A 24,495-nucleotide genomic window follows, 5' to 3' on the forward strand; every position below is an offset into this window, starting at 1 on the left:
CAGCAGTGCCACTTCTTGCCTTTCATCCGTCAGTTCTGGTCAGTTGGCTGAGCAGGGTCCATCCAGACTCTTCCCACTGAGGCAGGCACTTCTTTGGGCTTCCAGGCCCAAGCTCTGGGTGAAGTATGTGACTGATTATCTAAAAGCAAAGGTGGGTGACAGAGCTCCTCATCCCAGAACAGAGGCTCAAGTTGGGTAGAATCCAGGCAGTCCTTTTCCCAAATTCCTACCACCTGGGTCAATATTGCCTGAAATGTGGCAGGACAAGGAACATTTTCCCGAGCAGTGAACACACACAGAGATTCTGACACCATGTGCCAGGCCACAGAACTTGGGAGCTCTGAAGGTCAGCTGGATGCTCTGGTTCTAAGTAGGGGCACGCTCAGGAACCTTCCCTGTCTGGCAAATGCACGCCCCGGACATGCAAGGTCCCACTGGAACACTCAGGGCACCTCTGGGCCAGACAGCCTCTCTGCCCAGCCTGGCCCTCCCTAAACCCCCTGGCGCTGCTGGGGATGGGGACAAAAGGAAATCGGAAGTCAAAATTAGTTTGGAAATGGATGCAAAATTCCAGGCACGTTTCCCCCCTAATCCTCCATGCTTTGGAAATTGGCCTTTCAAGTAAAGGCAAGTTTTCTGAAATTACCTCTTTTGCTCCTCCTTGGGTGCAGGCCACCCTGGCCCAGAGCAGCAGAGGCACGGCCAGCCAAGCCATCCCAGGGAATTGTGGGGGCCCTGCCCAGGGCTTAGAGGCCTGGGGCCAGTGGGAACATGGTTAGTAAGAGGTGGTGATTTTTTGGATTTCATTTTAAAGTGTAAACCAACTCTGAAATGTCTTAGGGGCTCGAGAGGTTCCAGCTGAACCCCAAAGATGGGAAGAAATTTCAGGGAGACAGATCGAGAGTCATAAGGCAAATCACACTGTCACACAGACACACACTCAGGAGGTAAGGAGGGGAGTCCATCCTGATTCCAGGCCCTAAACTCTCAAGAGGCCTCTTCCCTCACTCCTCCTGCCTTCCCCACTCAGGCCACTGTCCCCTGCCCCCACCCCACCCCCCAAAAAGACGACAAAACCTGTCAGCTCTACTCGGGATGGATGCTGGGGTTTGGCGACCTTGTATGTTTCTTCTTTTAAAAAACAAAGCAACAACAACTGAAAGACGCCCAGCACACCCCCAAAGACCCACGGGGTCTTGGCAGGCTACAATTCTGGCTGAAAGTATACTGCGGTGAAGTGAGTCTGGCATCTCACTCTGAAGAAGCTGGCGGTAGCCTTCCGCTCCCAACCCTCGAACCCTCTTAGCTTTTTTGCTCAGGATCCAGCTTTGGCTCCTTTCCGGAGGGTCTGTTCTGATCTTCCCCATGCCCTGGGGGGGGGGGGGGGCGGGGGGGAAGCTGAGATCCAGCCTTGAAATTCTGCCCCAGCTCAGGTGAGCAGCAGTGGAAGTGAAGGCCGAGCACCCCGCGGCTGCGGGCCACGGGCGGACAAAAACACCAGTCTCTGGGAGTGATAAGAAAATGGAGAATACTGTATTTGCTTTAGAAAGTTTTTACATATAGATAAACACGCAGTTTAAGATAACAGTAAAAGCGCCCTACAGGGAGTGAGAGATACCTCTGAAGCTGCTAAGAAATACTGGAAATAGCTTTGCATAAGAATACTACAATCTCACTCTCCGCTTTCGCTAGCGATGGGGTCCCTCTTCCTAACCCAGGCCACCATGCCTCTCCTTGACTGCCAAGTCGACACCAGGAGCACTGAGTGGGAGGAGAATCCCAAAAGGAAAAGAGACAGGTGAGTAGGGAGGAAGACAGAGAGAGGAACAAGAGAGAAAGAGAAAGGGAGAGGAGAAAAAGCAATATCATATACAGGCAATTTCTACACATATATTACAAACTGGGAAAATGACCGATCATTAAGATATACATAATTCATATAAAATTTTGAAATAAAAATAAAAATCTGTTACAGTCATAACTATTCTTTTTCCACATTTATAACCAGTACCCACACAGGCAGTGACAGAGTGGAGAGAAAAAGGTGCTTACGAAGAAAATGATTGTCTGCTGAACAAAAAACAGAAGATTGCATTTTGTTTGACCAATACTTGGACTTAAAAACAGAGAGAGGAAGAGAAAGAAAGAGAGTGAAAGAAAAAAAGAGAGAGAGAGCAAGAAAAGGCGAGAAACATTTGCTATTTCCCTCTCCAGGAGTTCTTCCCCCCTCCTTTTTTTTTTTTTTTTTAAACAAATTCGGAACGGAGATGGCGATTTTTTTTCTTTTTGTCTGTTTTGCTTTTGTCCTCTTGTCCTCGTGGTGGTGATTGGTTTTTGTATAGTCGACTCTTTAAATCATTTTTAACTAGAGAGAATATTTTCCCAGATACAAATAAATCGTCATGCAGGTGGGGTGCCGGGTCCATGGGAACCGAAAGGAGAAGCCGTGCTTGTCCTAGAAAGTATACAATTGTCACCTCTTTTATGTTTTCTGCCCGCAACATCAGCGTTTGACTGTCTGTTGGCGTCGGGGTCCTTTGGGGTGGCCGTAGTGGTAGATGGTGGTTGGGGGTTGTTGATAGTTTGCGGTTAATTTGTTATTTTCTTGTTTTTTATATATTTTTGGCTGGGGTGGGAGTGTGTGTGGACTTGTATGTGTGTATGGATGGGTATCCTGATTTCTGTTTGTTCTGGGGATGGAGGAGGAGAAGGAAGAGGAGGAAGAGGAGGAGGGCTAGGAGGAGGAGGGGAAGGAGTGGGGGAGGAGGGGAAGGAGGGGGAGGAGGGCGGCCTTGGCTATCATACATCACATTCCGAGTCGCTGGAGGTTACCGAGAGGATGGAGGTGCCGGTGTCCGCGCGCTCCGTCAGGCTGGACACGCTGGTGGTCGGGCTGGCCGCCGTGGACGGCGACTCTGCCGAGCCGTGCGTGGGGCAGCCGGGCTCGGCCAGCGAGCGCATGCCGCTCGGTCCAATGGCCTGGTGCTGGAGCCTGCGGGAGAAAGAGAGTCGCGCCCGCCCTGACACAGAGGCCCGCCACCCGGCTCCCCCGCGCCACCGCTCCCGACTCCGCTTTCGGGAGTGTCCCGAGTCTTCTCAGATAGAAGCTAGCCTCGGAGGAGAGGCAGAACCCGAGCCCGGCTGTCTGGGGAGGCCTGGGTGCAAGCGGCAGAATACTGCAAGCCCTGGAGCACCAGAAGTCGGAGAAGAGCCGGGCGCTTCTTCCCTCCGCAGTCCCTGGGGCTCTTCAGACTGAGTCGGCTACCCCGCGACCGGTCGAGTTCCCTCAGTAACCCCGTCCCTGATCCCTCAAACACACACCCGGAGCTGCGGGTTCCTCACCGGCCGGCCCGTCTCCGGGTAGAACCGCATACTTTGCTCTCTGGATCCCAGCGCAGAGCGCAGGACCGAGGGTAGAGAAAATAGGAAAGCTGGCGGTGGAAAAGTGGGGAAAGAGCAGGGAGACAGAAAAGGGGCAAAAGAGAAGGCAAGAGAGGAGCACAGAGCAGTCTCCAGCTGCCCCTTTCCTCCACCGGGAACCTTCTGCCTGGACCTGGTGTCTGGAATTATCTCCACAAGGAGGCCTTGGCTTGACCCTGGGCGCTCCCCTCATCAGACGAAAAGTGAGCTCCACAGCAGGGGTGAGAGGGCCATGGGCTCAGGTCCCGGCCGCCTAAACTCGAACACACCTCCAGAAACTCACACCCAGACCCCACCCACAGGCAGCTGTCAGCAGCTAGGGGTCCTGCTTCCTGAGGTACACCAGGCCCTGGGCCTTCCTGGCTGGATAGAGACACAGGCTCCACATCAGGGCTTTCACCCAAGTTCCTCTCTTCCTTCTCCCTTCTCCCTCCACTCCTTTCCCCTATCCACTTCTTTCCCTCTGGTTCTTTTTCTCCTTCCCCCAGGCCCAACTCCTGTGATGTTCGTCAAGCCCTATACAATTTTGTGACTTTGTGGCCAACTTGCCAGCAACAAGGCTGCTCCTGCCCGCTTCCCAACTTAGAGGACCAAAGGGATTCTCCTTGGCTGGGGCAGGAGGGTGAGTACATGCACACGCGCGTGCACACACACATGCACACGCACACACACTAGGCCTCTCCGCTCCCAGCCCGGCTCTCCTGCTCCCGGTTAGGCAAAGTACAGCGTTGCGGGAAATACGCCCGCTGTGCAGTGGCCTCTGGGCTTTTCCCCTTGTGATAGGGACCCAGGTTCACTTTCCTCTCTCTGACGCTCCTGGATTTCTCTCGGGGTTTTGCAATGCACAGAAATAAGAACCAGATGGCAAGGGCTGCTTTCCTTGCCTCCCTGTCTCTAGGCTCCAGAGGATTGCCGAGCTGGCGACAGGGCTGAGGAGGCAGGCACGGGTGCAGTGCAGGGCTAAGGCTCCCAGGGGCCGGGATCAGGGGCTGCGGGCACTCGGGTCGCAAGCACACACTCTCCGCCCTGACGAAAGCCCCTCTTGGTCAAAGCAATCAATACATACACAGCCCACCCGCCCCCTCTTCCGCGCGCCCCGGACAAGCGGAAACTTTCTCCAACTGGCCAGGAGTCACGGCTTCCCTGACGCTCAGCGGCCGCTCTGCTAGCCCCTTCTCAACCCCTCTCCCCTTCCCAGGCCTCTGAGGCTGTAGCCAGGCCGCGGGCCCCGCCACTAACCTGTTCTTGGCCGCCGCGGCGCGGTCGCGCTGCCGCCGGTTCTTAAACCAGTTGCCTACTTGTGTGGGAGTGAGGCCGGTGGCCTGCGCCAGTTCGCGTTTCTTGCTGGGGTTGGGGTAGGGGTCCTGCAGGTACCACTCCCGCAGCAGGCTCCGAGTCCGCTCCTTGAAGCAATGCGTCTTCTGCTCGCCGTCCCAGATGGTGCGTGGCAGCGGGAACTTCTTGCGCACGCGGTACTTGTCCACCGGGCCGAGTGGGCGGCCGCGCAGCTTCTCGGCCTCCTGGTAGTGCGCCTCGAGCCACATGGCCTGCAGCTTGCCGTGAGACTCCTTGGTGAACTTGTGGTTCTCGAGGATGTGGTAGAGGTCTCGGAAGTTGCCCGTGTGGAAGGCGACCACGGCGCGCGCGCGCAGGATCGACTCGTGTTTGTTGATGGCCTCGCACGCCCCGGGGGCCACGGGCAGCGACCAGAGGAAGCGGCCCAGCCGCTCGATGTCGCCCGTCTCCTCCAGCGTCTCACAGACGCTGGCCACCTGCTCCGGCGAGAAGTTGAGGGTGGGCAGCTGGAACATGGACAACTCTTCCGGGGGGGCCCTGGAGCCGCCGCCGCCGCCGCCGCCTGCTCCGCCAGCACCGCCGCCTCCCGCACCGTTCCCTCCGCCGCTGCCGCCTCCCGCGCCGCCGCCGCCTCCCGCACCGTTCCCGCCGCCGCTACTCGCCAGAAGTATGGAGCGGTGGTGAGAATCGGCGAAGTTTGGCAACAAGAAGTGGGAGGAATAGAGGTCTAGGGGGGAGCGGAATACCATGGACTGACCTGAGAGGAGAGGAGAAAATTCAGGGAGAGGAAGAGAGAGGGGAGGAAGAGGAGGAGAGGGGCGATGAGGACCAGGAGGAGGGAGAGGAGAGGGGGGAGGAGGAGAAGGAAAGGAGGGGGGAGCAGGAGGAGGAGGAGGGGGAGGAGGAAGGGCGTAAAGGACACCCACACCCCACACACATCCACACACACACACACCCGCGCAGCCACATAGAGAGGGAGGAAGGAGAGCGGCCCGGTGCGCGCGCGCAGAGAGAGAACCCGAGACGGAGAGAGACAGGGAGAGAGGAGAGGGAGAGCCAACCACCGCCGAGTCAAGATTCAGCGATTCCACCGCAATCGCCCTAATGACAACAGCCTCATAATATCTCCCCTAAATCCACAGTGAGTGCAGCATTGAAACATTTTGTTTCGCTTTTCTATTGGTCTGTGGCGTGTCGTTGTGGCGTTGCCACGGCAACCACTGCCAATCACTGTCAGCCCTGCCAATCAATACCGAGAACGTAAGGACGGTTTTACCACTTAGCCAGAGGGCGGGGGGAGGGGTAGAGCAGGGAAGGAGGGAGAAGGGGGGGATAAAGAGAATTTTTTTTATCTTTGCAACTCTTAATCTCGCTACTTCCCCCTCTCTCTTCTCTCTTCTTCCTCTCTCTCTTCTTTTCTCTACCGCTGTCTCTGAGCCGCCTTCTTCCCTTTTCCCCAAAGAAGTTGATCCAGAAATTCGAAAAGCCCTGGGCACAGAGTTGTTGAATGGGATGTGCAATTAGAGCGGGGATTTTGTTGGGAGGCAAGAGGGTCCCCCAGGCTCCACATAGGCCAGGTCGGCGGGCAAGGAAAGACGGCTGACCAGCCCAGCGGGCGCGGTTTGCACATGGTTTGCACGTCGGGCCGCCTCTTTCTGCCTATGTGAGCACTAATAGTGGCAAGGAAGAAAGGAGAGATGAGATCATGGGGCCCACCAAGCACCGACCTTGGCCCAGCGGGCCGTGGCGCCAGCCAGGGATCCCGGATTCCGAGGGTATCTGGCGCCAGGGAGCCTAAGCCCAGTTCCCAGGGTGCTGGAGGCCGCTCTTGCCTCCCCCATCGGTGCCCATGGACCACATTCACCTCAGCTCCCTCTTCATCAGTTAGGCTTCTCTTTACTCCCTCCCGGGCCAAGGAGCCTCGATTTCTCCCACCACCCATTTTAAAATAATAGTCCAAACAGTACAGTTCTTTCCATCTTAAGAAGCAACTCAACTCTTTTGTTTCCTCCCAGAATTCAGCAGCCTCTGTGAGGAGTGGTGGAGGAGCTGCGGGAGCCGAGAAGCCCAAGAGCCCTCTGGACCCGGAAGAGTCCCACAGATGCCCACTCCTCACCACACAACAGAAGGATCTCTGGTCCTGCCTGCCAGCCCCAGAGGGCACTCAAAACTTTGGAGGCCAGCCACCCGGATGAAGTGAATAAGGCCTGAAATTGCTTGTTTGCTCGTATTGTAAAATGATAATAACTACCATTATTATTTTAAAACTGCCTAATTTCTCTAGGGAAAGTAACATCGAAAGCCTAAAACACACCCCAAAAGGCCCATAGAACACAGAGGGCCCTCTCTGTCTCTGGCCACTACAGCCCCCAGGCCAGGCATGGGTATTTATTCTTAGGTATGTTGCTTTTAAGAAGATGTAATCAGCATCTTGAGCCGGGCCTCCCTTTGTGAGGCTTCTGTAACTATGGAAGTGTGATTTACGCATATTTGTCGGGGTCAGAGACGCCTTTCCCTGAGCGCTGTGTATATTTAGACAGAACTCGGTTTGGTGTTAAAAAGTGTATATGTTGAATGGAGTCACACACAGTAGCCAACAATGACCACATTGTCGGCCCGTGTACAACGCGTATTGAAACGCAGCGCCCAGACTTCAACTAATCTGCCCTCAATAAAGCTGAAATAATTATCCTAAGCTGCCTTTCCAGAAGAAAAATCATTGAGGAATTCAAAACTTTTTTTAAGAAAAAAAAAAAGATCTTTTCTGCATTCCGATGCAGATCTGGGGGCAAGGCGCCGGGTCCACACCACTTTGGTGATCTCAATGAGGGAAGAGAGAAAGAGAGGTTGAGAGAGAATTTAAATGGGAAACCTAACGTGACTGGGGCTGCGAGTGTCCCAGCCCCTAAACTCCGAGCTGGAGCCCTGCTTAGGCCTTGACTCCCGCAGTGCCAGGCCTCTGAGGGCCGAGGAGAAGAGCAAGCCGGCAAGTGCAAGCCTCCTTGGAGGCTTCCCGGTGGCAGGGAGGCCCTGGGACCGGCGAGGGGCCAATACTGGCTCACTTAGCCAGAGGCAGCCTTGGGGTAGCAGGTCTCAAACACGACGACTGGGGCAGAAAAATATTCCTCCAAAGGGAAGACCTGCCAAGCCCCATTTCAGTGGTCTCTCCACTCCTGCCAAGCCCCATTTCAGTGCTCTCTCCACTCCACATATATTTCCTCCCCTCACGGCCACGAGTCCTCCTCCAATGCAGCTGAGAAGCTCTGGGCGGTCGTTCACTGAGGGCCCAGAAAGAGCCCAAAGGTTGGGACTCAAAAACAGACACTTCATGTTTTCTTCCCAATCCCTTTCTCTCGTACGGGAAGGATTATAGGCTGAAGGGTGGGAGGGGGAAGGGGCAGGAGGAGGAAGCGGGGGAGGAAGGAATGAAAAAGGGGAGGGGAGTGGGTATTGTGCCGCGTGTGGGGGGAGAATTCCTACGGGTGGGTTTCCGAATATTGTGTTCAACTTTTTGAAAGCAGCTCGTGACCCCGAAACTGCATCCCCCGGAGCCAGGGACCCAGGCGCCGGGCGGGCGGGTGAACCCGGTCAGTCCCCTCCCCGTCCCCGAAACCCCCGCCTCCGGGTGGGGGCGACCTGGCCTCTCCCTGCTACTGCCGGGCCAACCCCGGAGGGAGGCTGGGCAGGTGCTGCGGGCTCTGCGAAAGCGCTGAAATGAAAAACCATCGCCACTCAGGGAGAACTGAGGCAAGTGGGGCTCAGACTCTGGCGACACCCCCACTGCCCCCACCCCCCACCTCTGCCCCAGCGCCTGCCGCCCTGCCGCACCCCGCCTGCTCGGGTGGTGACCGCGGCTCCGGAGCGCGAAGCAGGGCAGAGGGCTGCAGCGAGGCGTGTAGCTTTGTGCGCCGGGACCCAGTGGGGCGGGTGGCAGCCCGCGCTGTCCGCGCCTCCCAGCAGAGCTGTGCTCGGCGCCGCCCACCGAGCCCACCTCGCGGTCCAGCCGCCGCCAGCGCCTCTCGACTCTGGCCTGAAGCACTACTCCCGCCGCCTGGAGCCGGTAAGTTGAGAGTCCGCAGAGCGGGGCAGGGAGGCGGGGCGGCTGGTCCCAGAGCTGAGGGCCGTACTGGCTCCCGGCCGGGCTGTGGGCGCAGGCTCCATAGGGTCTCAGTCGAGGGGTTCTGAGTGTGTGTTTGGGTGGGAAGCTGGGCTGTGGAGCGCCAGAGCTTCCCCTCCCAAATTCCCAGGCGCTGGGCACTGGGGAGTGGAGCAGAAGCAGAGGGACCTTGGGTTCCAGGGCCCACGCCGCCTTCCTCGCTGGTCTGGAAACCAAACAACCCCTAGGGCAGTGCGAGGACTGGGAAGGCACCCTGGGGGACTGCTAGAGGAGGTGGCGAGTGGAGGGTGCCTGCACCCAGGGTCGCTCAGAGCGGAGAGTCTCGGGTGGATAGGTCGGCTTGCAGATACCCTAGGTCTCTTCTCTGCTCTCTGGCCACTCTGATTGCGGGATCTGGGACTTGGCGCCCGTACAGGCCGGGTCACCTGTGCAGAACAAATTTGCTGCCATCATCCCCGCTTCAATCCTGGCCTCGAGGATCGAAAAGATCGCCTTCAGGTGGGGCAGGGAGAAAAGATGTCTTTGGGGTTTAGAGAGTGTTCTCCTTGTACCCGGACCTACTGGCATTTATTCACAAATGTCAGCCGCAATCCCAGCACTGGGAAAGTCTGAACCACATCTGGAAAACTCCCGAGAGACCTCCCACTCTCTCCTTGTTTTGGGTTACAGGAAAAGCCAACGGGTCTGCAGGCCTCCGGGAGAGGAGGATCCGGAGGGTTGGGGCAGCTGCACCCACTTGGCCTTGCTTGGCTCTAAACAGTCGACCCAGGAGGCCGGGGGAAGGTTTGCCCTGTGGGGGCAACGCCCCTTCCGGCTCCCAGGATGTCGGGAGGCGGGGGCTGGCCGGGTGGCCCATAGTCTGGGCCTCCCCGCAAGCTGCAAACTGAGGCGCTTGGCGCGGGCGGCCTGGGAGGGCGCAGGGGAGCGCAGCACGCAGGCGGGGAGGCCGCGAAGCCCTTCAAGGACCCCGATTACTTTCCTTTGAAAAACAACAACAACTGCTCCCTCCCTGCACCCCCGCCCCCTGCCTTAGCCTCCGGGGACTGGCGCTCCAAGCAATTGTCGCCCCGGACAGTAAACACAGCTCAGTTGCCTCAACTTTCTCCATGCATAAAAGTTCCTGGCGTGCGGGGAAATTTGAATATTTGATCAGCCCCTTTGAGTGACCCTCATTAGTCAGGCGCCCTGCTAAGGCCGGGCATTGCAAGAAAGCTGCTGGGCTCGGCATTTGTACGCCTTGTTAGCGCAGCTTAATGAAGCCGCCCCGACGGCTCAAAGGCGGCCTCAGGGGCCGGCGACGCGCACCTCTCCGCACCCTGCTCTGCCTAATGAGCCCTGCCGCCCTCTAAAGGCCCCTCCACCCCCCCCCCCCCCACATTCTCAAACAAGGGAAGTTTGGCTCTGTCTTGAACCACGGCACCTCCCACTGCCAGGCCCACGAGGATGGGCACAAACCCAGCCTAGATGCCTGCAGTGACCCAGCCCCAAGAGAGAAGGGTGGGAGACTTGGGAGGTGTGAGCCGTACTGGTTGGGGGAAGTGCGGGGAGAGTGGCTGGCGGCGGGAGAGGCTTTTGCTGTCTAAGGATCCAGCCCAGGGAGTGCACTGCCAACCTCTCCCAAGAGGACCAATTGCAAATCAGTCACTCCAGTTCCTTAAAAGTGCATCTGGACTAATGTTGGGGTGGCTGAGGGTCAGCCTTCCATCCTCCTATCACCTCAGGTTTCCTTGGCTTCCACTACCTAGAGGCCACACACTTCTTCCCAAGGTTCCCCTTCTGAACAGCCAGACCTGGTGTGCCAGGACTTGGATTTGAGAAACGGTGGGCAGCTCCCCTCCCTAACCCATCATTGCCTCCACCATTCACAGAGCCCAGTCACATGTTATGACAAGGGGCAGTAGGGAAGGCAGGGGACCACAGCCTGTCCTGCACTCCCCCTCAACAGAGGTATCCCTTCTTTGGCTTCTAGTCCCAGGGAGGCCTAGCAAAAAAAAGTACTATAGGCAGGACCATCCGGCAAGACTGGCCTGGCAGCCTGGAAGAGAGGCAGAGAGCCAGAGTTCTGGAAGGAAGGGAAACCAAAGCAGTCATCTACTTCACCTTTTCTTAGTGGGGCAGCTGACATGGCTGGCCCGTAAATATAAGACACCCTCTTAGAAACTGTGCTTCAGTGCTTAGGAATAGTAGCCTTCCTTCCCTTCCTGTCTCTCCTCTGATGCCCTTTTCCAGGAGCAGTTGGAGGTCAAGGTCCTTCACTCTCTCCTTGCATACACAGCTCTTGGGCCCTTAAGGGTTACTTTTGGGGGGAATTAATGCTCTGGGCTTGGAAAGCAGGCTGCTCCAGATCCACACTCAGGAGTTTCTGGACCCCATCCCCCAACACACAAACACAAACATGCCCAGGATCCCTCAGACATACAGTGGGTCTGGTCAGGTTGGTAACCTCAGGACCCCATGCCAGCGTAAGCATCTCTGGAGGTCGTGGGAAGGAGCCAAAAGGCCAGGTAGGCCCTGGGATACAGAAGGCCCTCCAAGTGCATCTCATTTGTTCCTCTTCGTTTTTCTCTCCCTAGCTCCACTAGCATGCCCTGCCCCATTTCCCATCCCATAACCCCCTAACTTAACCCTAAACTGGCAATCTTTAGGCATCACCTCTGAGTTGGGCAAAGGCGGTGCCCGGGCCTTGATCGACCCAGAGGGCTAAAGTAGGGGCGGGGAAGGGAGGGGTGGGCGCTGCTGGTGAGAAAGGGGACCTGAGGCGAGGGTAGAACTCAGCCCTGTGGCCTCGAGGCCAGGCCCACCGGCTGCTCGGGGGAGGAGGCGAGGGGAGGGGGCTGGGAGTCCGCAGGCATCGGTCGGGGCAGCAGGGACCTCAGGCGTCGGCGTGGGGGGCTAGATCCGGAGGAGAGGGGAGGGGAGGCGGGGGTCGGGGGATCGCGCAGGGCGGAGGAGGGGTGCAGCTCTTTAAGAGCCACACGGCTGGCAGGAGAGGCGCGCGGCCCGGTGCTGGTAGAGCACTGACCCCGAAGGGGATTTAGCGGGAAGAGAGTGGCCGGGCTCTGGGGGTTTTGTCCGAGGGGGCCGGGAGAGGCCGAGGCACAAGAATAAGGAGCGGCCGCGGCATGAAAGGCGGCGAGGAGCAGCAGAGCTGCTGCTCTTGACTTCTGAGCAGGGCTTAGAGAGCCTGCCCTGGCTTAAGCCGAGCTGCTGGTGCTGGCCCTGAGCGCCAAGTCCGCGAGCTCTGAATCCCGAGCCTCCCAGCCGTGGAGCAGGGGGATGAGGGGGGCGTTGGGGGACAGGGTAAAGTCAGTCTTGGTTGTACAGCCACCCGATCCTAGCGCGGAGCTGAGAGCCTGACGGCCGGTGAGAAAAAGAATTTTCTTTTTCCAACTCCGGCTTTTGGTTTTGTGTGTCCACCTTGCGCAACTCCGGAGCCTGCCGACCCCACATGGATTCTCAACAGGTGGCCGGGTAAGTCCGTTTAAAGAATTCTGGTTATATGGTCAGCCCCTCCCCGACCTTCTTCTTTTTCCCCTCCCTCTTTCCCCCTTGGCTGGGCCGGGTTCCCGGTGCTCCTCCCGCAGGCGAAGGCTGGGGTGGTGGTGGGGGAAGAGGCGCCCTTCCCCTGGGGGTCTTTGGGCTCTGGGTTGCAGCCCAGGAAGCCTGGCGGGCGGCCCCCAAGGAGTTCCACCCGGTACCCCCAAGTCCCGATCACTCTTAGCTCCTTGCTCTGGGCCCTGGCGCCCTGAGGGAGGGAGAAACAACGCGCCGCAGCACCTCAAAAGCCGAAGTCCCCAGGAAGGGGGACAGGGGACCCGGTGGCCGGGCAGCCTTTGTGTGGGGGTTTACGGCGGAAACAGAACTATTGATCTTGTATGAGAGGCCTGGGATGCGGCCCGGGGGAGCCCGCGCCAGCCGTACAATAGCCGGCAGAAGAGCGCCTCAGCAGCCGGGGTAGGAGTGGGGTAGGGTGGGGTAGAACGGGGTGGGGGAGGGGAGGGCGAGAGAAGGGGGAGGGGAAGCAGAGAAAGGCAAAGGCTAGAAATCCAGGGCGTCCGAGTGAAAAGTCGGAATATGTTTCCAGAGCGCGCCAGAAACAGGCGCGCTTGCTTGCGGGCGCATAGTCTGTCTCTCTCTCGCATACACACACAAACACACTCTTACATGCTCACGCTCATTCCACACAAGGAGCCCACGCACGCGGTTCCTAGTCGTGCAGGGTCGCATGCCCAGGCACCCAGAGTGAACGCAGAATAGAGCCGCCCTCGCACCCCCACCGACAGAGAGCCCTCCCGCCCAACCACAGGCACCCCGATTGGGGAGCTAGGAGGGCCCCCGGGGCTGGGGCACAGGGAGGATCTTACCTGCGGAAAGGTAAGGGAAGCCGGGAGCACCGAGCAGCGGCGGATAAATATTCATTAGTAAGTCTCTCCTTTTAAGCCGCGCGGTGCGCTCTCTGGCTCCTAGCTCTCTTTCCCTCCCTCCCTCTGTCCTCTTGTGAGGCTCTCTCCCCCTCTCGCTCTGTCTTCCCCCCACCCCTTCCTGCGAAATGCCGGGTGGATCCCAGTATAGCTAACCTGTTGGGAAGCCTGAGTCGCGGGCAGCGCCTCCACAGCTGTTTGCTTTCGCTCTTGGGGAGCGCATTTCCCCATCCTCTCCCCTCTCTCCTTTTGCCCAGCCCCTCTCCCCCTCCTAAATTACTACATCATTAGCTTTATTTGGGGGGCGGGGGGCAGCTCAGCCAAACGCACCTCCCTATAGCAGGGTGAAAAGCCGCTGCTCTCCGAGGCAGCACCAACTCCACCCCTACCCCAGCCTCACCCATCTCCTTGTCCCTACCTAGTTTTGTTTATTTTTTTCTCTTTCCATCTTCCCTTCCGTCCTGTACCGACCCAACTCCCTTACCATTCCTCCCTCCCTTGGCATTGCCAATACGGATCCCAGACGGGGTCAGGGCAGGAAGATGCCAAGTGGGTAGGCCCAATATGCCAAGGTCGGGACTCCACCCTGCCATGGACGTGGGGGTAGCTCTCCAGGTCCCCCTTTCCCACGTAGGCTTTCCACCCTGACCCTAAGTGGGCACGGCGCAGCTTGGGCTTTAGGATCAGAGCACCAGGGCGCACAGCAAGGGCCTCAGCGACCTGGAGCCTGGGTCCTTTGACCAGGTCTGGGAGACTGCATGGGAGAGGGGAGGTGGCCTCACTCTGTACGTACGAATGCTCAGGAGAGACACAACCACCGACCATCGGACTGACATTCTCCCTTTCCAAACAAACTGACCTGAAGTTAGCAGTAAGTCCGCATCATTCTCACGAGAAAACACATCTACAAGATTCTAGAAATGCACAAGGAACCGCTTCCAGTCGCGCGCGAACACGTGCACACACACCACACCCCTCACCCCCGCACACCCGAGGCCAGCGTTCCCGCTGGCCTCTGAAACCTGTAGGCGCGCGGGCCCGAAAGGCTAATTCTAGAGGAGGAATACATGGCAAAACCGCCCCCAGGAGAGCCCTGGCCACTCTTGTTGGCCCCCATTCTTCCAGATCCAGGCGCCTAGGATGCCCCAGGTACCCTGAAGGGTGGTGAGGTCCCAGGGTGCTTGGGGGTGGTCCGGGAAGCGCACTCTGTGGCAGCCCGCTGAGCGCTGCGTGTTGAGAGGTAGGGGCTGGAGGAGGGGCCAAGGGAGGCGGGCCCAGGCCAATTCCAAGTTACAAATACAGCTGCTCCTGGGAGGCTTAGGAGAGTTTTGCCCCAAAACGTGCATATCATTCGCCTCAAGACGCCATGACCTCCCCAGCCAGAGCCCCAGGGCGCACTCGACCTCGAGGTGGCTTGGGTGATGAGGACAATCGAGAGCAAGGAGGCGACCTCCGCCCGCCCATTCAGCCCAGCCCAGCCACAGTCCACCGGGAGACGTCCTAAATGATGGTCCTATCCTTCCCAAAGGGTGGCAGGGCGCAGGATCGCGGAGGGTCTCCCTCCTTGTCCTGGAAGGTTAAGAAATTGGGCAGATGAATGTATTTAAGAGGGGCCTAGAGCGCCCTGGGACCGAAAGCCATATCAACCTCACACTCCACCCAAAGTCCCGCATTTGCACGTGTACACCTTCTCCTCCCCATGCAAACATGGGGTCGCCCACGTTTGAGCTCAGACTCAAGCTGAGTCACCTGACTATGCCTGGAACGTACAGGCAATTGTACCCGAATACACACCGGAGAATTAAAGGAACACTAATAGAGGAATTTGAGGAATAAAGAAGTGTCCACAGGCATAATTATTTGAATGAACGGGTGCACACCCAGTTGTCCAGATGCAGACAAAAACCAGTGCCCGCGAGGAGTGACCCCAACCACAAGGGCAGATGTACAGGAAGCCACGAACGGGGAGAGTTCGCAGAATGAGGAGGCAGGCCGCAAGGCCAAGGGGGCTTCCTGCTAGAGGGACGTTGGCTGGGAGGGAGAAACTTTGTTGAGCCGACTGGGGGAAAGGTTTCAGGTCAAGTCCTGGCCACTAGAAAGAACCAAGGCCTTATCCACCCAGAGCCAACCTTTTAGCCTTCCTCTCAGCTCTGTTGGAGATACCCAGAAAAGGACAATCCAGGAAAGATTCATTTTGACCGAGATTGTTTTTATTGTTTGTTTATTGTTTTTGACCTAGGGGTTTGCATTCTGAAAAAGGATTTTGGTGTAGTGCATGCAAGTTCTCACTCACTACTGGGAGACTCATAATTCTTAATGGGAACATTTAGCTCTAACCATGCCCTGAGAAGCTGAAGGGCCCTTATTTCACCCCTTTCACCCTTCTTATCCTAAACTTGATCATTCACAAGGATCCACACCCTCCTGCCCCCATCTCCACCCCAGTACCCTGTATGTCAAATACATTTGCAAAATAACACACTTAAAAGTCAACCAAATTACATAGTTCATTGTAATTTTTGTGTGTGTGATATATTGGGACGTCCTCACCCCCTGCTGTCCGGTCTCTGGCTGAGCACCGTGTCCAGGGCAGAGCTAGGGGGTTGCAGAGAGGGGTTTCCAGAGTGGCTCTTGGGCAAGGCCTGAGAAACTACTCTACATAGGCTTGTTTTTACTGTGATCTCCCTTTGCCTAACCAGTTCTAGTGGCCACCTCCGGGTTTCCTGCAGAAGAGGCAGCCTCCCTGGGAGCAGGGGTGCCCTCACTTCCACTTCACCTCCCTTCTCAACTTTCTCTCTTTTGAGCACATCTTCTGAGCCTCCCTCTCTCATCTGAAAGTGGAATGTAAGTCCGAGAAGATTCATTTAGACAAAGAAGGTGGAAAAAAGGACTTTCTGGGCCAGCAACTCGGATGACCACCCTCCAAGGGGCAGAGGAGGGTCCACTTTGTGAAGAAGAAATGAACCACCCGGAAAAGGCCACAAGAGGACATGTTTCTGCAGATGTAGTTGTCCTAGAAACAGAAGAGTATGGGGGTGTGAATTTCTTCTCTTTTGGGGGCAAACACTATGTCCTTCTCTTTTTCTAGATAGTTAATTCCTGGACATTTTAGCGAGTTTGTTCCTGTGGATGTTTTGAACAATAAAGAGTGAAAACCACTTTGGAGTCACTTAAATCTTTGTTGGAAGGGCAGTTTCTTCCTGGGCCATTTTCTTTCACCAGATTTGTTTTTCCTTGTTCCCAAATGAGATGGTTTTAAAAATCAAAGTCCACCTGCTAACTCACCTGGGAAAGAGACTGCGACAGAAGGAAGAGAAACAAATAGACACCACTCTCAAACTCAAAAGTGTAACTTTCATTCCCGGTAGCTGAGATTCAGAACATAAACTCTTTTACCTTTGAGTATTTCCCCCGTTTGGGTAATTTATCTAGAGTTTTCCCAACAATCACAATATCTTGAAGTTGGAAATGTTTGCTATTATTTTCAGCCTTATAAGGTTCTTCAAACTCTGTCTGCTTCTCTGGTTTTAAAAACTGTTTGCGTCTACATAGCTATGCCTGTTGCAACATTTATCACTCAAGCAGAAAAGCAACTCGTTTTCTCATAGCCCCAAATGCCCCATGTACAGCCACTGGAGCGAGTTTATTTTTCTCTGTCTTTCCCAAATGCCCTTGTCACTTCTGCCAGGGCCACAAGGCTCGGGGCAAAACTTCGGAGGTTTAGAGACCTCTTGAGTGTGGATCGCTATTATTGTTAGATTTTTTGTTGGGAGAAATAGTGCTCAGTGATTGCGTGCGGTTCTCTCTCTCTACGCCGACTAGGGTTGCCTGCGCCTTCCTCAGCACAAACTCCTAGATGAAGCTAACCATTTCCGCTGCCCGGGGCAAAGGGCTGAACAGTGTTGTCGGGTCTAGGGTTGGGGTGGGAAAGTGAGGAGGGTATGCGGGTGGGGGAGGGGGCACTCATCTTCGACAATAAATTAAAATAACCTGATACCCCTTTAATCCCTTCCATCAACAGTGTCAACGCGCTATAGAGGCCGTCTCACCTCCAAAGGTATCCACTCCCGGAGGGCCCGGGCTCCCAGCCACAGTCCCACACTGGGCCCGCGCGCCGGATAGGAGGTGCTCCGACGGCAAAAATCCCATACATTTTTAACTACAGTGATTACTAAATTAATAGCAGGCACTAAGACAGATGTCAAAACGTCTTGAAAATGTTTATCTGTGAATAATTGAGAAGGTGGTGGGACGCATTATCTGATTGTGTAATGAAATATGTATGAGGAACAGCTGTTTGCAACAGTCCCCTCCCGCCGCCTCCTCAGCCAAGGCCCTTCTTTAGGAAGCAGGAGTCGCGGCGAAGTTGGTCGCCCACTTCCGTCCACTTGGGAGCCCTCTCGGCCCTTCCCCGGCTGCTGGCAGAGTGGTGGCTCCAGCGCGCCCCAGAGTAGCCCGGTTTTCCGAAGGACAACAACATGGAGTCCTCCTGAGTCTCGCTCTGTGGGCTCCGTGGCTGGGTGAGGCTCCACCGCTGGCTGCGCTGTCCCTCGCGCCTTCGGGGCGGGCCGTGGGCTCGGCCTGTGGGGACCGAGGGGAGCACGGGCTCGGGCGGCCGCGGAGGCCTGGCGTGCGCCCACCGAGCGGTGCGGCCTGCTCGGAGGCGAGGCCCGGGAGTCCCGCGGCTCAGCGGGACAGGCCTGGGGTCACCGAGGGGTGACGAGGCTCCCGAGAGGGCTTTGTTCGCGCTTTCGCCACACTGCGCACTTCCTTCCACCCCCCTCGGCCCCCACCCCGAGCCTCCGCGCCCCGGCCCTGTTTGTTTTTCCAGCCCCGCGCCCTCCACTCCGACACGCAAACAGCCCTCGGGGCTGCGTCAGCGGCCCGAGGCCGTGGCCCAGGGCAGGCCTGAGTCCAAATGGGGCCAGCACGGCGAGCCCTGGCCCTGCAGGAAGCGGTGTGAGGGGACAGGGAGCTCCAGGGCCTTCCTGGCGCGAGAGGTGCAGGCTAAGGCCGGCGGGAAAGTGGTCCAATAGGGCGCACGGCCTGGGCGGGCGGCGAAGGCCCGAGGCCTGGGCTCGGAAGGGTGCGGGCGGCCTGCGCGGCTGCCCATCCCCTGCCGCTGTCTCCAGCCCCAGCCGGACAGGGGAGGCGCGGCGGAGTGGGAGTGAGGAGGACGCCCGGAAGGGCCCCATCACCCCTGGGCCTTGAAGGCAGTGTCAGCCACATGGACAAATCCGGTGCCCCGTGCGGGTGTGCGGGCCCCCTCGCCGCCTTCCCTGCGCTTCGTACCGCTCGGAGACCGCGTCCCGGGCGCGGCGCTGCCGAAGCTCCCAGCCGGGCCGTGGCGTGCCCGCGCCTTCCGTCTCCACGGCCTCTCAGCCCCTCATCTCCCGTCCCTAGCCCCTGACGCCCGGGAAGCCTGGCTCCAAAACCTTCGGCCGCGTTGGCCTTTCTGGCGCCGCCGTCCTGACCGCTCTGGGGCCGGGGCCGGGAGCGGGAGCGGAGGAACCGAGTCCGGCTTGGCGGCGCCATGGCGCCCTGACACCCTGCGCCTTCCGGGTTTCCCTCGGCTGACTCAGTCGAGATGCGCTCGGGCGTTATGTCTCGAGCGTCACCCTTTTACCTAATCCCTTATGCTTTTATTCTAATCCTACACATTACAGTTAATCTGTAATGATACCGCTTCGGAGGAACCTGTTGCATACGAGGCTCGGCAATTTGTAACCTTGGAAACAGTTTTAAATAAAGATTATAAGAGTGATGTCAACTGTGTTTATTCTCCACGCGGGGGGTGGGTTGGGGGCAAGGCGGTGAGGACGGAGTTTCTGGAGAAGGGGCGAGGCGCGAGGGGCAGGGCCGAGCGGCGGCCGGGGTCGGGGAAGCGGAGGAGCAGCCAGAGCTGGCTCTAAGTGACTCCAGCCCGGCGCCTGGCATCTTTTGAGTTTTCTTTTTGGGAAATCGCGTGGTCTTAAACCGCGAGGCATAGGGAGAGGGAAAAGGATTTGCAAAACTGCGAAAAACTCAGTGAACTTGAGCTCCTGTGTATCCCAAATTAACACTCAGCCGGGCCCTGCGAGCCTGGATCGCTGAAGCTGCGGCGAGAGAAAGGGCGGCTTGCAGGACCCTTAGGCTGCAAGAAGGCAGAGCCGCCTGGGTCCGGTTGCTTTGCGCTTCCAGCTTCCTACTCTACTGAGCGCACTGGCAACGCAGCAACAACCAAAAATTGCCAGCACACCAAAAGCAAAATTAAACATAATTGCTTTTATTTATCTATTGCTTTTATATCATTAAAATATTTTTAGTTACATTGTATAAAATGGCATCCACTCTGATTATTACCTGCCATATCTGTTGATCTGCTCCTTGTGTATTCAGCATAGCAATATTAACAATTAAGAAAAAAGCACATCTTATATATTGTATCTGTCAAGATATGTTACAATTTCCATTAACAAAAAAACATTATTCTTGTTGAAGAAGCTATGAAGCATATCTTTCACAAGCACTTTATTAATAATCATAGTTGTCAGAAAGAATTAGATATGCATAGATTGTAGATGCAAAGGAAATATTAGATGCACAGAATAAAACATACAGTGGAATTCAGGCATAACTATTTTTCTTTTTTAAAGTAAATTTTACGGAGGTGAAAAAAAAACCTGTGCTATTAGGCTTACTTAAGAGATGGCTTTGTTGGTTTAATTATACTGTAGTTATTTTATAAATATGTTTCAAAGGAAGCTTGCCATATTGCATGTCAATGAGGACTGTAAAGAAAAGCTCACAAAAGCTAATGCATACCAAATACTAAATTTTAGTCATTAGCATTCCTATTTATTACAAACTAAAGGAACCTATTAACAGACAAGAATTTCTATTTAGCTAGCATTACAATGTTTGGCTATTAAAATAAAAAGGGCAAAGTATATATGTATTTTTCCCCCCTTGGAACTATATGTTCTTTTTTTCCCCCTAAAAGCTTACGGAAAGATTGGGAGATGTTTCTGATTGGGGAAACTCGATTCTCTGGTGGGAATGGGCCAGAGGGCCCAGAACACCTCGCTTTAGTGGTGCAGCTTAATGCTATTCATTCGGAAGCTACAACCGTTCGGCGCTGGGATTCTGCAGCCTGCGGAGTGCTGTGTAGTGCCCACAGCCTGTGAGGGGCCTTTTGTCTTTAATTTGTGTCATGAGCAGATGCAAATTATTAATTGTTTTTCCTCGAAGGGAGGGAGTGGGTAGTGATGGTAATACTGCTTTTGTTTGGATATTAAAATTTCCTTAAATGCTCCCAAGGCGGGGATACTTCTCCCAATGCGGATTCCCCTAGTAGAAAATCCCACCGCTACAGTGAACAGATGGGTATTAATTCTAGAAACATGCACATATAGATTTGTATCATTTCAAAAACTTTCTTTGAACAAAGGTGGCATTGCTGCTGTCACATCAGAAGTAAATGAATATAGAAATTTATTTTTTCTGAATGTCAATTTAAGAGGGGAAAAAACTTTTCAGCTATCCTTACTTTTAGAAACTATATTTTGCTTCTTAAAATGGAAGCAGATTTTCCCCCCTAATTGGGCAGGGCAACAAACACATTTTAAGGAACTGAAATGAAATATTTGAAATAAGAAAGTGTTACTATGAATTATGTTAAGTGAGTTTTGTGTATTTTTAAGGGAAAAAATGGAGCTTGTTAAACTCTGCGCATTTGCCAAGTGACTCGAAGCACAGGTTCTTCTGGCCTGACATTTGGCTCTGACAGGATGTATTCTGCCTGCTTGGGGTACTCTTTGCGTTAAAAGATTGAACATTTTAAAGATTCTTCCCTGAAAGGCCCACATGAAAATAATTGGCATCACAAGGAAGGAAGGGAATTTCTGAATCCTTTATTTAAAAATGAAAATCTCTTCGTCACAAGTCATTAACATGTGCAGATCTCATGCAAAATCTTAGATTTCAATAGCAAAATTGGCTGTGTGGGGTTGGTGAGGCTAGGTATTCTTTTCCCTGTGACTACCTGGGCAGAAACAAGAGAGGGAAGATGTAATGATTCCTATACCAAACTCTTCCCACTGGGAAATAGTATAAGTTACTTTAGTAGGAAAGAAGCTTGGATGCCTCAAGGCTGGCAACTGTAGAGCAAAATGTGAATGTTCTCCATTTCTCTCCCACTATATCTGGATGCAGTGTCAACTCCCAAATCTCTAAAGCATATTTGATACAGAGGTGGGGAAAATGGCTTTGCCAGCAAAGGCTGCATCTACACAATTGTTTGGATAATTCAGCTCCTATTCCTCCAAATTAACCAGTCTAATGTTTCCTGCATGGCACCCAGATTATCCAGATGGACCCATCCACTTCCTCCCCAACCTACATCGTTGGTACGACCTTCATTGAATACTGAATCCAGACACTATCAGTAGCCAAGGAGGAGAAGGCTGCTTCCCATGTATTCACACCAAAGTGGTTTAGAGCTCAGTGTGAGTGAGAGATAACCCAGTTTTCAGTACCTTAAATCTCATTTTAAAGAGCAGATTAGGAAAGACTATCTCAGTGATGCAGAGATAAGATAGAGACCCTTTTTTCAAGGAACTAACACTTGTTGGAGAGAAAGATGTACCCAGTTCAGGACAGCACAGAACAATGCTGTTTTATGGGTGTCTTGGTTGGGCGCACACAGGGAAGCATGGAAGAAATCTTAGAAGGCTTCCTGGAAAAGATGGGGTTTGAGCTGAGCATAGAGAGTGTGACTCTAGATGGCAAAGAGTATGACTTCTAAACAAACTTGCTATCCAGGTAAGATATTATGTCAGGTCTGACATAAGGTAGGCATTTAAAAGTGCCTACTTGAATGAATGAATACGTTACGTGGAAGTCTGATAATAAATTCCTCTAAACATTTCTCCTTAGGATGGCCTGCCTGCAGCGTTAACCTGAAATTTGCTTATTAATCTCCCACTTTAATGTATCTTTCCACTCTTTCAAGGACAGGGGAGCTCAGTTTGAGATGGGAATGTCTAGAGCCGATTAAATGATGCCCATTGCTACCATGCAGTGGGTGAAGTTTCTTGCTCAGAGGAGACTTTTCCATGGGCAAATGTTCCCTGAACTGATGTCCTGTTTACATTCTTGCAAGAATGAGGGGATTACTGCAATTCTAAGGAGTTTTGTATTTTTAACAAATCTTCCTCTTGTGGTAGCAATTTAACATTTTGTTTGAAACATCCCACAATGCAAAATGGTTAAAGGGGGCTTGTTAGGTTTTTAAATAGAGCAGAGAAGAATCCACTGTAAACAGCTTCTGGATTAAAAACAAGGAAACCTGCTACTGCCACTAATTAGTGCGTAAAGTACCTCACCCAAACCAGCTTTGCTTTTTCTTACTGAAAGACAGAGACAATATTGGCTACCCTTGTCTGTACAACAAGGTTTTTGTTTTTGTTCTTTAAAGACAAAACAATAGGAAGGTAGGATTTTACATAGCTCTAGCCTCCAGCAATTACAGGATTCGTGTGATATTAATCAATTATGAACAGTTTCTTTTCACACCAGGGAACAGATGCTTATTAGCTTGAGCTTTAAGACAAAAATTTTTAAATTACAGCAACTAAGAAAATAAAGAATACTGGCACAATGAGAAATCTGTACCCATATTGTCTGTACTTTAGAACATGTTTTTATGCTTTAATAGCTTTTTGGGTCTAGGACATGCAGTCCACACTGGGACACAGCAGAGATTTGCTCTTCAGAAAGTGCCTTAACTGAGTAAAGTGTTGCTAGGCTATATTATGGGTTCTGCCTCAAGCAGAACATTTCACATCTCATTCTCCCTGGAGGATCTCTTCCACTTTTCCCTCACCTCCACCTCTGATGCAGAGATGTGACTTTCATCTTCTTCTCCTTTTTTCTCTCCTAAACATGCCACTGTTTCTTCCTAAACTAAACTTGTTGATGTGAAAGTCAACAAGTTGAGGGCAATTCAATTTCAATAATAAGCAGATGGCTTGTGAGTTCCTGAGACCCAAGTAAAGGCCCTTCCATGGGAAGCACCTAATTCGAAAAGAGGAAACACCAAGAATTAAGAACTCTGCAAGGAGTCTGGCTGAAGAGGAGCTAGCTTCCAACCCCTCCTTCCTGCACCATCCCTCCGAGTTCATCTGAGGGAAGCTCACTTTCCCAAGAGCCCATCTTTTCCTGGTTGTAAAATGTGTTCATTTCCAATGTACACAGGCTAAACATATGGCAGAACAGTGTGAAGAGGGAAGTGTGTCCATTAGCACATTCAGGGACACAGTCTGAGATGTACATTCAACAAAGAGCTTCTTGTATCTGAGCCCTGTACCACAGCATTGCACCAATGAAAGCTGAACTGACCTCAGTTTGTGTGGGCAGTGCGCGTGCATGTGTGCGTGCGTGCGTGTGTGTGTGGTATATTTCACAAGGCCAGACAAATTCAGGCTACTCTGTTAAAGTCTCTTGGTATACGGAGGAAAAAAGTATTGGATGACCTTGTATGTGTTAAAGAGGAGGAGGAGCTCCCAGAGATTAGAAAATGAAGAGGGGCTGGAATTTTATTTTAATTAGTCTCACATTCCCTGGAGAGCTTTACTGAGAATATGATCTTCTTTCCCATTTACTTTTCTGCAGCAAAGTCTGGAGACTCACCAAGCTGAGGAGGAAGAGGAGAACATCTCAACCCAAGCTGAATTCTGAAGAACACTTGGCCCCACCTTCCAGAAATCCTAAATCACATAGAGGGAAAGTTTCGGCCAGGTCACCAAGAATGAACCAGAAGCTGAGTCCATTACTCCAATTTTCACATTAACCAGGAGACACATTGAAAATTATTTTCTTGAGTGAGAGACTGAAATTTTGACTCAAGGGTGTATCTGTTGGGTCTTCTCTTGATATGGCACATGAGGACTGCATCCCAGGTCACATCTGCAGCCACTCCCAGATTACACTGCAAGGGAGGGTAGATTAGGAGTAGATAGGGAGTAGAGGGGTCTGCAGACACAGCGAAAGCAGCAAGCTGGTATAAGAAAACCCAGAAAATATGTCTCAGAGACAACCAGTGGCTGCACATACAAAAGGAAGGCACCCACCTGGAAGAGAAGGGGTTATGAAGTTCTGCCCAGAGTCACAGCGCTGACGTCCTCAGAAGGTCTCCAGCCCTCTGTAGCAATCTATAGTATGCGTCAGTATGGTTGAAAAAGCTCCTTCTATCAAGTTTAA

General features: G+C 53.8%; 1 protein-coding gene and 1 long non-coding RNA gene across 2 annotated transcripts; one reads left to right on the forward strand and one right to left on the reverse strand.

Annotated features, from left to right (window-relative positions):
- Positions 1–1,511: 1,511 nt before the first annotated feature.
- SIX3 (SIX homeobox 3) lies at positions 1,512–5,865 on the reverse strand. Its single transcript, XM_010356524.2, has 2 exons — positions 4,660–5,865; positions 1,512–2,992 (listed from the first exon to the last, which is right to left on the reverse strand). The coding sequence occupies exons 1-2, from the start codon at positions 5,463–5,465 to the stop codon at positions 2,800–2,802; spliced, it is 999 nt and encodes a 332-aa protein (XP_010354826.1). The 5' UTR covers positions 5,466–5,865; the 3' UTR covers positions 1,512–2,799.
- A 2,845-nt stretch (positions 5,866–8,710) lies between these two features.
- Positions 8,711–16,409, forward strand: LOC104656812. The gene is made up of 3 exons (XR_004054423.1): positions 8,711–8,776; positions 12,158–12,304; positions 16,059–16,409. It is a non-coding gene; the product is annotated as an uncharacterized LOC104656812 (long non-coding RNA).
- The last annotated feature ends 8,086 nt before the right edge of the window (positions 16,410–24,495 follow it).

The sequence above is a fragment of the Rhinopithecus roxellana genome, chromosome 17 (assembly GCF_007565055.1).
Source record: "Rhinopithecus roxellana isolate Shanxi Qingling chromosome 17, ASM756505v1, whole genome shotgun sequence".
NCBI lineage: Eukaryota > Metazoa > Chordata > Mammalia > Primates > Cercopithecidae > Rhinopithecus > Rhinopithecus roxellana.

What these genes read in the sequence shown, in the direction of transcription:
- SIX3 (XM_010356524.2), bottom strand. Translation starts at nt 5,465, where the DNA reads ATGGTATTCCGCTCCCCCCTAGACCTCTATTCCTCCCACTTCTTGTTG. An exon ending in GCCGCGGCGGCCAAGAACAG is followed by an intron (nt 2,993 to 4,659) that starts GTTAGTGGCGGG and finishes TTTCTCCCGCAG; the next exon opens with GCTCCAGCACCAGGCCATTG.